This window comes from Phragmites australis, chromosome 15 (assembly GCF_958298935.1).
Source record: "Phragmites australis chromosome 15, lpPhrAust1.1, whole genome shotgun sequence".
Taxonomy (NCBI): domain Eukaryota; kingdom Viridiplantae; phylum Streptophyta; class Magnoliopsida; order Poales; family Poaceae; genus Phragmites; species Phragmites australis.
Genome location: NC_084935.1, coordinates 4,178,218 through 4,193,139, shown reverse-complemented (window position 1 = coordinate 4,193,139; position 14,922 = coordinate 4,178,218). Strand labels below are relative to the sequence as shown.

Genomic DNA, 14,922 nt, shown 5'->3' with positions numbered 1-14,922 from the left:
TAAATCGTGACAAGTAATCGTCAGCCGCTCGGTTGGCGGCCTTATTGAGATATTTTGCTTCCCAAATCATATATAAATCGAACCGCTAATTTCTTATATTTTTCAATTCCGAATTTACCTAAACTTAATTATTATTTGTATTTGATATGGACTCTTTGATTAAAACTAAACCGTTATATGTTCAAAATAATATGTGATCTAATTTTTTTTAATTAACGTAGTGATTTTATAGTCTTAAGAACGGAAGTGATGACATCTTTTCCCTTCCAAATATTAGGATAATATATTTCTACGATTCTTTTCAAAGAAAAACTTTTGCTGTTTGCGTCCCATATCAACTGCAAACCTGGACGTTTCCGAATTTCACAATGCACACACGTTTTCAGCGTGCAGACGTCTCCCTCGGTCCTCATCACATAATAAATCGTGACAAGTAATCGTCAGCCGCTCGGTTGGCGGCCTTTATCACCAAGGTACCCGTTAGTTCGTCACTCGAGAAGCCAAGGCACCGAGAATGGCGGCGACGGATCCGCCGCCGCGGCCTGGGAAGCCCCCGCTGCCTTGGCGCGCGCGGCTGCTCGCGGGCGCCGTGTCCGCCCTGCACGCCGCCTGCCTCCGCAGCGACGGCAGCGTCAACCGCTTCCTGCTCTCCCTCTTCGACCGCGCCGTCCCGCTCACTCCAACCCCCGTGGACGGCGTGGCCTCCTCGGACCACGCCGTCTTCGACCACCTCCGCGTCCGCCTCTTCACTCCCACGACCTCTGGAGACGATGGCAGCAAGCAGCTCCCGGTGGTCGTGTACTTCCATGGCGGCGGCTTCGTTTTCCACTCCGCGGCGACGGCGCAGTACGACGCGATGTGCCGTCGCCTCGCCTCGGCTGTCCCGTCGGTCGTGGCCTCCGTCGACTACCGCCTCGCGCCCGAGCACCGCTTCCCGGTGCCCTACGACGACGGCGAGGCGGCCCTTCGGTGGGTCCTCGCCGGCGCGGGAGGCACCCTCCCGTCTCCCCCAGCGGCCGTCTTCGTCGCCGGCGACAGCGCCGGCGGCAACGTCGCGCACCACGTCGCCGCGCGACTGCCTTACGACGTCGCCGGCCTGGTCACCGTGCAGCCGTTCTTCGGCGGCGACGCGCCGACCGCGTCCGAGCGGCGGCTCCGCAACGCGCCGTTCGGGGCGCCTGAGCGACTGGCATGGCTGTGGCGCGCGTTCCTGCCACCCGGTGCCACGCGGGACCACCAGGCGGCCAACGTGCCAGCCGCGATCCGGCGCGACGCCGACGCGGGCGAGGGGCGGTGGCGCGCGTTCCCGCCCACCATGGTGTGCGTCGGGGGGTGGGACGTGCACCAGGACAGGCAGAGGGCGTACGCGGACGCGCTCCGTGTCGCCGGCGCCGAGGAGGTCCGCGTGGCGGAGTACCCGGACGCCATCCACGCGTTCTACATGCTCGAGGAGCTCGCGGACAGCAAGAGGTTGGTGGCCGACGTCGCGGAGTTCGTGAACCGGCGAACAGAGCACCTGAAGAGAAACGCATGAGCAGAGTAGAAGACCTTGGAACCGAGAAGTGCGCGCTAGCTCATGCTCGCCACTAGTGCTAGTCTCTTTTTCTTTGCAGGGGAAAAGAGACCTTCTATTACTCAAAAATAGGGTTACAATCTGCAGCAACAGCCGCAAGAACACATTCTGAGGCATGAAGTAACAAAATATTTGTACTTCAGTTCACCCTGTGAAATTTGCTAACAAATCTGTAACCCTATTTTGATTACAATCAACCTTCGCGAGTAAAAGCTCTTGATCTCCTTAAATCCATTGCTTCAGTTCCTTGATGAGGAAGCCAACTTCAGCTCGATCCAGCACGGAGCTCTGTAAAGCCCTCAACAATACCTCACAGTTAGATTGGAGGACTATCCGCTGATTGGTATGTTGCAGAGCAAGTTTGATTCCTTCAAGAGCAACCTGGGCCTTCGCTTCCAGAGCATCAGTGATTTGATCAATGAAATGCCAGGACGACAGAAGTACATCACCATCTGAATTTCGTATTATGATACCAATACCTGCACTTCCGTCTGAGAAGGAACCATCAGTCGAAACAGCCACCTGATCAGACTCCGGACAGGGCCACAGCCGTGCACTAGAATTTCCAAGCCTCCTATCCCTTCGACCATCATACTTCTATCCGATCACATGCTTTCCCTTGATGACATCTCTCTCATCTTTTTGTCGGATAATGAATAAAGTTTTAGCATAGCTTGACAAGTATCTTCTAGTTACCTCGATTGGGGGATTCTTCTTATCATGAATTGTGTCATTTCTTAATGGCCACTCCATATTAAGATTAGAACTCTGCATCTCTGTTCCACTGGAATATTACGTAGAACATCAAAAAGCCATTCTAGCCCATTATATATAATGTCATCTACTGTCGGTAATTCCCACACTTCAGCCATTGCTTTCCACAAGTTATAAGCATTAGGACAGATTATCATAGCGTGGAAAGTGTCTTCATCATTCATTCCACAATGTGGACATGAACTAACCCTTTCAATTTGAAGGTATTTCTTGTTTAGCATAGTCTGTAACCCATCCGACAATAATCCCCATGAACATATTTTCATCTTCTATGGCACCGGGGTTTGCCAGATGAGCTTCCAGTTAGGATGCTCCCCTGATGGCCATGAGCTTGAGGCACCAACATGAATTCTCTGCACTGTGTTATCTCTAACCATTTCCGACATAGCTAAATGATATGCACTTTTAACTGTAAAAATACCAGATTTCTCCGAGTGCCAAGCTAGAAAATCCTCATCATGTCTTGTCGAGGTTCTTATCTTTAGAATCAGATCAACATCTTCAGTTAAGAAGTATTCTCTCAACAAGTCTTTGTTCCACATGCCATTCTCATCAAGGAAACTAACAGCCCAGGTAAATCTACAACGGCCCTGAACAGAAATAGGATGATGAGATGAAACATGGGGAATTCATGGATCCCTCCACACACGAACTGTACGACCATTCCCAATTCTCCAAATAATACCCTTCTTCAGCAATTCCAAGCCATGTTCTATACCTTCCCAAACCGCAGATGGACTACCTCTGAACACCGTGTCCACCAAATTTCCATTCATGTAATATTTAGCCTTTAACAATCTAGCGCATAGGCTCTCTGGTCTTTCTAGCAGTCGCCAAGCCTAACGAGCAAGCAAAGCTTGATTGAAGAGATGCATATCCTGGAAACCAAGACCACCAAGGTTCTTTGGGAGGATCATTTTATCCCATGCAACCCAATGCGTCTTATGTTTACCATTCTCCACACCCCACCAGTAGCTTCTCATCATTTTTGTCAAGTCATCACAAATTGATAGAGGCAATTTAAACACACTCACGACGTATGTGGGTAAGGCTTGCGCCACAAATTTGATTAGGACCTCCTTACCCCCACTGGATATATATTTCTCTCCCCAGTCAACTAATCTTTTGCTCAGTTTAGCTTGTAGAGTTTGATATTTTCCCCTATTCATCCTCCCTTCTGGCACAGGAAGTCCTAAATACTTAGCTTCAAAGCCAGCTTGTGTAATCTCCAACACAGCTTTAACTTCATGTTGTACACCTTCTGGACATGATTTACCAAATAGCATTGAGCACTTTGATGGGTTAATAAGTTGGTATGTGTGTGCAATGCTATTTTGGTATATATTTGCACCCATATACGTATTTATATACATTAAAAAAAGGGAGGAAAAAAAAAAGAGGGGCGTGCCCTTTTCTTTAGGCCGGCCCGAGCTGGCCCAGCCTCTTTCTTTCACCTCTCCCTGCCACGCGGCCCAGTCGGCCCGAGCCAGCCTTTTCCCCTCCTCCTCTCTCAGTCGGCCCGGGCCACTACCCCTGCCTTTTCCGTGCACCCGCTGCCCTAGCGCTCCGCCCGGGCGCTGTTCTTCTTCTCCCCGCCGCCACCTGCTCTCCTCGCGTCGCGTCGCACTGCACCGCATTGAGCTGCGTCCCCCTCTCTCTACGGTGTGGGCCCAGGCCACCTCTGCATCGTCCCCGAGCCGACATCGTCTCTATCTCTCGCTTCCAACCAGATCCGATCGGGACTCCTCTTCCCCCAAATCATAACCGCCTCCGGGCTTTATCTCTTCCCGAGAGCTCGGGCTGCCTCTATAAAGGCAGGGAGGGGCTCTTGGTGGGGGAGGGGGGATTTTTTTTTGGGCTCTGGTCGAAGCCCTGCCACGTCGAGCTCATGCTGCCGCCATCACTGAGGAAGAGGAGGGGGGAATCAATTCTACTCCAGCCAAAGCCCCTGCTACATCGAGTTCTTGCCGCCGCCCTCAAGTTCGTCGATCTACTCACAGCCGCCGTCGATCCATCGCCGTCATCGCCATGTCTCCGACCCAAGGTGAGCCCCAGCATGATTGCTCCTACTTCCCCTATTTGTGCTCAAGCACGGCCATGCCATCGTAGCTGGTGCTTCAGCCGCGCCGTTGTGCTTTCCCCCCCCCCCCCTCTGCTTTGTGATAGTACGACCATCGCGCCGAGAGGGTTCATGCCGTGCTGCTGTCTAGCTTACGCTTGTCCCCGGCCATCGAGCTGTGGTGCTATTGCTTATGCTGTCTCTGTGATCGACCTTCGTGCCATAGACGCTTGAGCTCAGGCCGTGTGCCATAAGAAGTTCCAGGTTCCATCCGTGCGCCGTCGAAGTCTTGTACTCCGGCCATGTGCCAGTGAATTCCGGGCTTTGGCCACGAGTCGTGATAGCCTTGCCATCGTGCCGCCCATGCGTGCCATTGTGCTTTTCTCTCTCTAGGGTCCGGCTTCTTCGCTGTTTGGTTGCCGACATGCATGAGCACTAGTGCTCCACTCCTGCTCTAAGCCCCTGATGCCTGTTGGTTCCTGATGATGTTGCATTGCTCCTCTGAGATGGGTTATCTTTGCTCTGATGGTTTGATCAGTAGAAGTATTGTTGGTGGGCAGCCTACTGTCATCGCTCCCATCCCTGGGATTTGCATGAGCTATCATCTTTGCTCGTTCATTCTAGTCGTGGCATTTGGTTGTTGTTGGTTCGGTTGGAGCCATGCTGTTGATAGGCCTTGGCAGCTGAGGTTACTCTGATAAGATGATAAGTGGAGCTGCCCTTTTGGTATTGCCTTCCTAATGAACGGCTCTCCTTGTGGCATAATCCTACTACCACTTTTCTGCTATTAGCTTAGTTAACTGCCCAGTGACCAATTCCTTCTTTATTGCCGGTTCCAGTCACCACTACTGTTACTGTGGGAGGGAAGTTGTACCTGTTGCCTCCTTGAGATCTGTGAGCAAGCAATACCGAGATGTGTGATCACCCGGACTGTGTGGCTTTCCCTTTGTGGTTTTCGCCTTTAATGCCTACGTGGCTGTCGATCATGACGATCACATAAAATATATGCGTCATTGCGGTAGGAGCCTGCGTGGCCCACAAGTGATCACCTCGCCTCTATGGCTTACGCCTGTGTGGCTCGTTGCATGTTGCCTTCGATGATGGCCGATGAGGAAAAATTCGAGGCCCGAAGAGTGAGTTAGTGAGTCAAGCACGACGTCAGAGCTCCTGGTTGTGGCCATGCCGCCGCTTCCGGTAGAAGCTACGTGTCGTGCCGTGCTCCTAGCTCACCTCTTCATAGAACATACACAATTCTGAGGCCTACGTGACCGATGATGATCCGGGATACATAAATAGTCCAAAAAGCTCATGCTAGACTGTTATCCCGTTCTCTACCGTTTTTTTGATTTCTAACGCTTACTTTGCTTGGTCTTTGTTGCGTGTGACTACAGCCTTGCAGTCTCGGAGACGATCTCAATACGACGACCGCCAACGCAACTCAATCGGAGGTAGCCCGAAGACGGGCGTAATTAATCGGAGAGCTTCACGAAGCCCCAGGAACCAAGACAAAGCAAGCATCAGATCATGAATATAGTCAGATAGCGTGTGCGTTGTGGAGTAAAACTTTGCAATCGAAATATGTACTTTATGAATTCAATATGAATGAATAAAGTTTACAATTTCATTACATTGTCTCCTGTGTCTTGTATACTCTGTATACTGGCACGCTCGCAAATATTACATACATAGTTTCAAATACAATTCGAATGTGAGAGTTTTGAATCCGCGAAACAATGTGCTCTCTGCAAACCTTTCAATGACACTCTGAATAATCTCTGCTTGATTAGGATCAGCCCTGAAGAACAGCAGAGTATCGTCTACAAATAGCAGATGAGATACCGAAGCGGTGGTAGGGCATATAGTAATTGGCCGAAGCCCTCTTTCAACAACAACATCTTGAATCAAAGTTGACAAAGAATCAATGACAAAAAGAAATAAGAAAGGAGACATTGGGTCAGGTCTGCAAAAGTCAACCATTAAATTTCACTAAATAACTCATAGTAATTATACATTGCATGACCCATCTTGTCCACCATTCCGAAAACCCCAACTTCAGCATTGATTTTTCAAGAAATTCCCAATCCACCCGATCATAAGCCTTCGAATGGTCCAACTTGTAAGCACAGTATGGAACCTCCAGATCACTGTCATGCTGAATAAAAGGCAGACACGCGAAAGCCACAGTGGCATTATCAGAAATCAAGCAGCCAGGGATGAACACACATTGACATTTTGATACAATCTTCTCCATTAGAGGCCTGAGTCAATTCACAAGACACTTTGACACAATCTTGTATATAACATTACACAAACTAATCAGACAAAAAATCTTTTAAACTTTCCGGTAATGGTATTTTCAGGATTAAAACAATTGTTGTCTCATTCACACAAGCCGACATAACACCATCCCTGAAAAAAGCCAAAAGTGCAGCCACTACTTCATTATTTGTAATTCCCCAATTTCGTTGGTAAAACCTGGACAAAAATCCATCTGACCCTGGTGCCTTTAAAGGACCGATCTGAAATAGAGCATCAAATACTTCTTTCTCTATGAATTCCTTACACAATATATCATTCATATCCTCTGTCAAGGTCGGATCCTTTGTGTATACTTCCCAAAAATATGATGATGCCATTCTTTCCATGTCCATCACACCATACCCCATCCGGCATCTTCAATTTTTTGATATGGTTCTTTTTTGCTCTCCAAATTGCTTTTTGTTGAAAATATTTTGTATCCTATCCCCTTCACCGAGCCAGTTAATCCTTAAACGTTGTAACCACATCATCTCTTCACGGTATAGAAGTAATGAGCGCTCTTCCAAGTGGGGCTGTTGTTGATGAGGTTGGTTCCTTGAGGGCTTGCGGTCCGTGAGCTCCCCTCGGCACCGGGAACATGGATGTCTCTGCTGCTTTCTGTTGAATCCCGAAGCCTTCAGATCCTGATCCAATGTCTTGAATCTGGAACATACCGGGTTCGTCTGGGTCATATCCAATGAAGAACACCTCGCCGTGACTCAGATCCTTGGAGCGGAACTCGTCGGGGATTCGAACATGGGTAGCCCAAAATAAATTAACAGCACTTACCAGAACTCAAAAATGCGCCCCCTACCTGGTATGCCAAATGTCGAGGGTTAATCCCTGACAATGATTCCGGAGTGTATCGGACGACGGGTGCATGATCTGTATTCTGGGTGTGCCTGCAAAATATGTGTTTGTGTATGTTGCTCAAGAACACCAGAGATATTCAGGTTCAGCCCCTGTGGGATAATAGTCCTATATCTCGTGTCTTCTTCTTCAAGTTTTTTCAAAAGATATCCCCTATATTCCAGAGGGGTAGGAATCTTATATGTGGGCCCAACAAAAAGACTCATGTCTGCCTAGATGATCAATATAGGCTATCATTACAGGATACGCGTGCACTATGCCTGCCCTGGAGCACTGCGATGCCCATCCAATCCATCTGTCGCCTTCCCACTTGTCGCGCCCGGGTAGTCCGGCATGTCCTATCCCAACGTTGGTTTCCCACGTGCGAATGTCACGCCTCCTGTTGCATCTGCGAGCCCGTCCCACAACAATTAATGTTGCGGGATGGGACACGGTAACCTTGCGCCAGCCATACCGCCTCCACCGGAGTAAACCGCCTGGGGAAGGAAAAACGGCATGAGTAGCGATATTAAATGAGGTTTAACTGGCCAGACGAGTACCTGCCCCACGACCAGCGTGGGAAATCCCCCGAAGGTTAGGGTCGTGATAGTGCTGGCGTTGACTGGTCGTGCGGTGGGCCTAGCCTAGAGAAAGAAAGTTGATACCACCAAAACTGGCCGTTGCGGGCCATCCCAGTAGGGGACTCCTATATTCTTTGCATTGATAGGTGGAGTCAAGCGTGATTCTAGTGGTACACGTGGAGGTCAAGCAAAATATGGATGGAGAAGAATGAAGACGGAGTGTTGATAAAGTCAAGCGAAAAGGATACCGGTGCAAGTGACAAGGCAGCCCAAGGAATCTAGAGCGGGAGAGACTTGCCGACGGTCAAATCGCAAGACGGAGTACACGTGTCGATATCAGAGCACTTGCTTAAAAGCGTTGGTTAAATTAGGAATAAATCATTTATGTTATCAAGTGATTATAAGATGTTTATTCATCTTTTAATCACCTATCTAGGTTCTGAAGTTATGCTGACAAGGTGAAGCATGTGTGCGCGACAATGCCATTAATGGCATTTGTCATCGGAACAGGCCGGGGCCCCTGTTGCTCAACAGTTTACGAATCAAACCAAATGGATACAGTACAGCATTTGTAGTAGTAACTGGGAGGGAGGAATGGGGCGAACGGCCGGACAGTGGTGAACGACGGTGAATTTTTACGGCGAGGCCCACCGCAGGAAGAAGGACCACGACCTGCAGAAGTTCAGCACGGGCCGCGCTGCTCCCAGATCGGGGGTGCGCCGCGCACGTGACACGCCGGGCCATAACAGTCCCAGGCATACATGGCACGACTTGGGTGATCGATCATTCCTCTGCTCGTGCTGTCGTGCGTCGTGGTCCAGATGCATTGCAAAGCAGGACATGCATGTTCTCTCTGCAGTGCCTGTCATAAACCCACAGGGCACCCGTTTCTAGCCATAGTAACCTGCAGCATCAAACGCCAGGAAAGCCTCTGTTCTCCTGAGCACGACATAGCAAGCTAGATAACACCTATCAGATACTACTACCATGCATGGTCCATGGCAAGTCGAGCAGCATAGCATAGCCCAAACACATGCAACAGCTTCTTCTCCTTTCCATGCACACTCCCAGCTTTAAGCCTCCAGAAAGAGAAGCAGAAGTTTCCATAAGGCCTCATTCTAAGCAAGTGTTCAGCAAAGGGGTTCTTGTGGTGAATTTTTTTAATATTACGTTTTTTTACAGATATTACAAAAATAATACCAAAAATAAAGAAATTGTAAAAATAATACATATTCGTCTAACGGTTTGACGAAAATAAGTTTTTACCCGACCGTACGGCGAAAACACTATTTACACCAAACCATATAGTGAAAATAGGTGACGTGTCCCTGGCGGCAGTTTAGGGGTCCCCGGCGACAGCTTCGAGGCTATTTTCACCAAACCGTTGGACGAAAACTAATTGTCACCAAACAGTACACGAAAAATTAATTTTTACCAAATCGTTGATGGAAAACTTATTTTTGCCAAACGGTTGAACGAAAAATCCCCGTGAGCTCAGCGTGAACGCTATCTCCTGCGTCGGCCCGTGAGCTCAATGTGAACCCTATCTCTTGCATCGGAATGTCCAAAAAAAATTCTTCTGTCGACAATTATATCATTTTTTTATTTTGCGATTGAACTTATTTCTTATATGGAATGGAAAGATGTAAAACAAATCGTAGAATCATTTGTCCGACAATAGGATGTAGCTGATAAAAATTACATGGGAGGCTACAATAATAGTTGTAAAGCATAAGTAGCATAGAACCTGATACAGAGGTTGCATATGCTGATGAACATTACATGTGACATGGGGTTTTCATCGTAGAGTGAATAGACCCTAACCATAAAGAGCTGACGATAAAAAATATTAGCATGTACGGTACGTCTAAAGAGTAGCCTAATAGCGTGGCGTTACTAAACCTAATATACTTTAGGGGAAAAATATATCAGGTTACAATAGATGCTCTCTACTAAGTGCACATAATATATTTGCCCTTTCTCAGGCATCGGTGCTCGCCGCCCTAGCACGACGGACCCTCTCTCGCTTCCTTTTCCTCTATGCTTCGTGTGCTTTAGCCGAAGCGCGCTCAGCCGCTGCCTTCCTCATGCGCTCCTCCTCCTGACGCTTCAACCGTAGTTCCTCATGCTGTTGCTCATACTCCCGACGTTCGTACGCTTCTCTCCTTCACCGTATGCTCTTGTCGACCCACCGCTTCTGGTGCTCATTTTGCTCCATATCGAGCCATTCCATTAAGTCACAAATAGATAGAGGAGACTGGACAAGTAAAATAAAAGTGGAGATTAGTAAGACAATGCATGAAATCGTATGGAAAGTGCCACATGAGTGATCTATGTCGCTATACCAGTGGGTACTCATACGGTCCATATCGAGGCTTGTCGTACTGGTAGTTAGCACACATGAAGAATCGTAGGCTATATGTGTAGGATGTCTTGGGACCCATGAAGTCTACAAGGGTCACCATAGAAGCACATCAGCGGTTGGATTCTCTAGAGGATAAAAATCCTCCAATGTGTCTTGGGTGGGTTTGGTGGAGCTGAGAAAGATATTGCAGTTGAGAGAGATGGGGAAGGAGTAGTTTATCCATGAAAGAGGGTGTGGTTATTTATAATGGATGGGGGCTAGTGCATGGACTGAGTGCACGGGCTTGGCTGAGGGCTGGAGCATATGATTCCTTATGAAAGCTGGAAAATTTTGTAGCATTGATGCTTGACAGAGATTTCCTATGGAAGATGTTGCTTGGTGTGATCATTTCATTCTGCAAAGTTCAGCAAGTAGTTATTATTGTCTTCGCATGTAAGGCTGTCGTCGGCTGTTCACACCATAGTAACATAGTAGAATAAGAGCAGAATAAGATAATAGCATCATAAGATAGTAACATCATAGTAACTAAACTACTTTGTAAACTAGCAGTCTGAACTAATAAAATGGAAACCTGAACAAATGACATTTATTAAGCATAGAAGCAACACAGACTACTCATGACACCTACCCTGACCTCTTCCCTGGGCCCTGCCTCTAGCACGCTTTCGCCTACGTGTTGGCGCTAGAATGTCGGCCTCCACCTCCTCCCGAGGATGCTCGTAGGCAGAAGGTGTGTACCAATCAGGCGCATAACGCTCACGTCTAGGCAACTGGGGACTATAGCTGTCTTCTGCATCCTGCTACTTAGTCTAAGTGGACGAAGGTGCACCGTACAACTGTGATGAGCCCAGCACTTCTGAGGCCCCTACATAATCAAAGAATGGATTTCCGCTAGAGTGCGGCGTACCTTAGAAACCTGTGTGGTTGTATCGATGCGGATCAAACCTGCATTTATATCGTGTATAAACAAGTGAGTATTGATGGATAATGCATAATAAATCAAATTTATGGAATAAAGAGTCATAACATACCTGGCGTAGGAATACATACGGACATGGCAAAATCGGAGCCTCCTATATGGACAGGTTGCGGAGGCTGAGGAGTATCGTTGCCATGCCCAGTACATCTAGGGCCTCCTATGAATTGGGGGGCGGGCCATCCAGAGCCTACTGTGAACTGAGATGCGACCCATCCAAAGCCTCCTGCCTGCATAATTACTCAAATCCACACCATATGGATTGTTATGGATTTGACTATTTGCATAGAAAACTCTAAGATTTATAGTGTTTGACATAATTGTGGTATAAAATAAATGTATCAAACAAAATACCAAGTTAATTAATTTTACATAGATCTAAAACACTAGATTGCTAAGATTACGCAAATGTATAACAATATTACAAAGAAAAAATTACGTACAAAATATTTATCTTACTCTAAGAATTATAGCGTTTGACATACCTGTGATATGACATTATTTTCAATGAAATAAAAAAATTCTCAGACTAAATAAAAAATTCTTAGAGTAAAAAAATTATCTGATCAGGGAGCGGAGGTTGAGGACTAGCATATTTTCGGTGGCCGAAGGAGGAGGAAGGTCGCAAGGGGGCTCTGCGTGGATGTGAGGAACCGTCCAAATAGTATTCTAATTAATCATCAGGAGGATCATTATTCATAATCACAACCTCGACGATTAACCAGAATACCATTCCGGTAGTCCCGGCACGTGTTTTGTGCCCAGGATCAGAACACATGCCTTCCAACCCAAATATCACAACACAGTTTAATAGAGAGCAAGTAATTAAACTGGATTACAATTATTAAACATGCAACTGCTTCCACAATTTACAACAAAAGAATAACAGCAACAACTAAGCAGCGGAAGAAAAACCTATACAACAAAAGAGTATGGAGCCGTATGCCCTTAGGCTCCATACCAAAAGCATCGGAGTTCGGAGTAGAATGTGCTACTCCTGCCCGCCACCCGGATCGGCAGGCAAAAAGTAGCCGAAAACCGCCTCTTCCTCGCCGACCTGTGAACCTGAAAGCAACTTAAGGGCAGCACCCTTAGTACGAAGGTACTAGCAAGTCTGACACAGTATGAGTATATATATATTCTCGACTCCAAGGATCATGCATTTAAAGCTGTAGCAAGGATTAAGACATGTTTAAGTTCATTAAGCGGTAAGCAACCTAGACTCTAGGTGTAAGCAACTAACTTAACCAACCACCAACTCAAACCCTGCCAACCAACTGACCATAACAGATATGTAAACAACAAGTGTATAAAAGTAAACCAATACCACCAAATCACCGACCACAAACCGACCAAACCACCCAATCCAACCATGCCACAACCCACATCGAAACTCTACGACCAAAATATGGTCGCTCGGTGGAGATAAGCAATAGCGATGCTCATGACCGAGAGCGCGGCAGTTCGAACTGATTATACACCCTGCAGGGGGGTACTCCTGGACCCACACGACACAGGGACCATACGGCTTGTGCCACCCGCTAAGATGCGCACAAGGGGGTACCCGTGACAACCTTTCCCAACCAGGCCCAACCATGTGGATCAACCATAGCTCGGCGAGGTGGTATTAGAACTACTCCTCGAGCAAACTAATACCGCTAAAAGCCCGGACTCAAACCGGACTCACACCGTCTATGACGAGGCCCACATGACCACGTCTGCGAAGGTAATCGGCTCGCCTACCATTATATCAGCATGTGGTGAGTAAGGTATGTGCTAAAGCCGACTACACCGATGATCGGTGCTTAACCGGTGCAAGCGGTCTACGGTGTCCGGGTTCCCTCCCCGAACTGCCTGAGGACTCCTCGTGAGCAGATGACACCCCTAACACCGCCCACACCTCGTCTCAACTCACCACTCACCAAACCGACTCATCATCAACACAACCATAAGTGTGAACAAGTAATAAGTCCTAGGCTCGCGACAACGGTGGACGCCGTCGTCGACTTCTACCGGAAAGCCTAAGTACCACTAAGCATAGCGAACTAAAATTAGACCGCGACGACACCACTAGGCTCCAATGGAATAACTCATGACACGTGACCGAAATGGAAAAATGCATAGGCATAGGTTCTACCCAACTCGGTACCCGACACATGCAATGTATACATAAGCGTAGATAACATATTAGATTTCAATTTGACACGGTGCAATATGATAGATGCTTGCCTTGCTGCCCTAGCTGCTGCTCACAGCTACCCGAGTCACGATCACCACTGCAGGAACCTCCGGGGATAGCCTCGTTCGCCTCGTCGAAGTTCCCTAAAAGAATAATCGCGTGCAATGATGAGTATGAAAGCCATGCAACAACGGAGGTGACATGCATTATGCCTTGCGCTTAAAACATCAAATATTTCCTAATTGCAATTAGCATTAACCATTTAAACATTTCCTGAAATACTTTAAAGCATAAACCAAAGCTTAAACCAAACTGGAAAGTTAATTATGCTTAACATGAGGGTGTATATTTTTACTGATCAGGAAACAATTTAGCAAGATTCACAAAATTGGATTCATCAATTTTGGAGCTACCAAGATTTAATTATGAATTATCAAAGCTTAAACATGCTTCATTTATTCAATAATTCCCAGAACACATTTCATGGCTGCTGGTATTTTTAACATGTAGATAATGATCATACAAACCCAACAAAACTGGTTTCACGAATTTTGGAGTTATATACATTTTTCTATGCATTATACAAGCTATCAGCCGATTTATCAATTAAACAAATATCCAATTTCGCATTTTCCGATTTTTCCAAATACTTAAACACCCTAAAACCTTTTTCCACTCGGGTTCGGCCAGCCGCTGTGACTGACAGTGGGGCCGGCGTATTTTGACCCGAGTCAAAATGGACTCGCGCCAGAACAGAGCGCAGCACGGCTGGCCGGGGCTCGGCTTGAGCCCGCCGGCGGCGAGCGGCGCAGTCCAAGCGGCTGGCAACGGCAGCTGCGGCTCCAGCATGTGCGCGGGGATCCATTTGAGGCACACGTCGCCACTGTCGACGGCCGGAGAATGGCTAGCGGCGGCGGACGGCGGAAACTATACGACGGCGGCTCGGTCTTGACTCGCCGACGACGAACGGCGGCGCAACACGCCCGGCCGAATGCACCTACGCGTTCCACGTGAGCATGTGGACCTAACGGCGTGCTCGCCGGCCGGCGAGCTCGACGGCGGCACGGCAGGCAGCACGCGCTGGGAGGCGGCGGCGGCTCGGCCATCGTGGACACACACGCCGGTGACAGGACGGAGGAAAAACGCCGTGCGCAAAAGGTGTACAGGAGCATGAGGAAGCTCACCGTGCAGCAGGTTGGGCCGGAGAAGCGAGGGCAAGGCGGGTCGACGGAGGACAGCGGAGCTCGGCTGCCGCCGTTGGAGAAGAA

General features: G+C 48.0%; 1 protein-coding gene across 1 annotated transcript; it reads left to right on the top strand.

Annotated features, from left to right (window-relative positions):
* Positions 1-456: 456 nt before the first annotated feature.
* On the top strand, positions 457-1,803 carry LOC133893694 (probable carboxylesterase 18). Its single transcript, XM_062334787.1, has one exon. The coding sequence runs from the start codon at positions 515-517 to the stop codon at positions 1,532-1,534; it is 1,020 nt and encodes a 339-aa protein (XP_062190771.1). The 5' UTR covers positions 457-514; the 3' UTR covers positions 1,535-1,803.
* Positions 1,804-14,922: the final 13,119 nt, after the last annotated feature.

Excerpts from the sequence above, each read along its gene's own strand:
- LOC133893694 (XM_062334787.1), top strand. The coding sequence starts at position 515 with ATGGCGGCGACGGATCCGCCGCCGCGGCCTGGGAAGCCCCCGCTGCCT.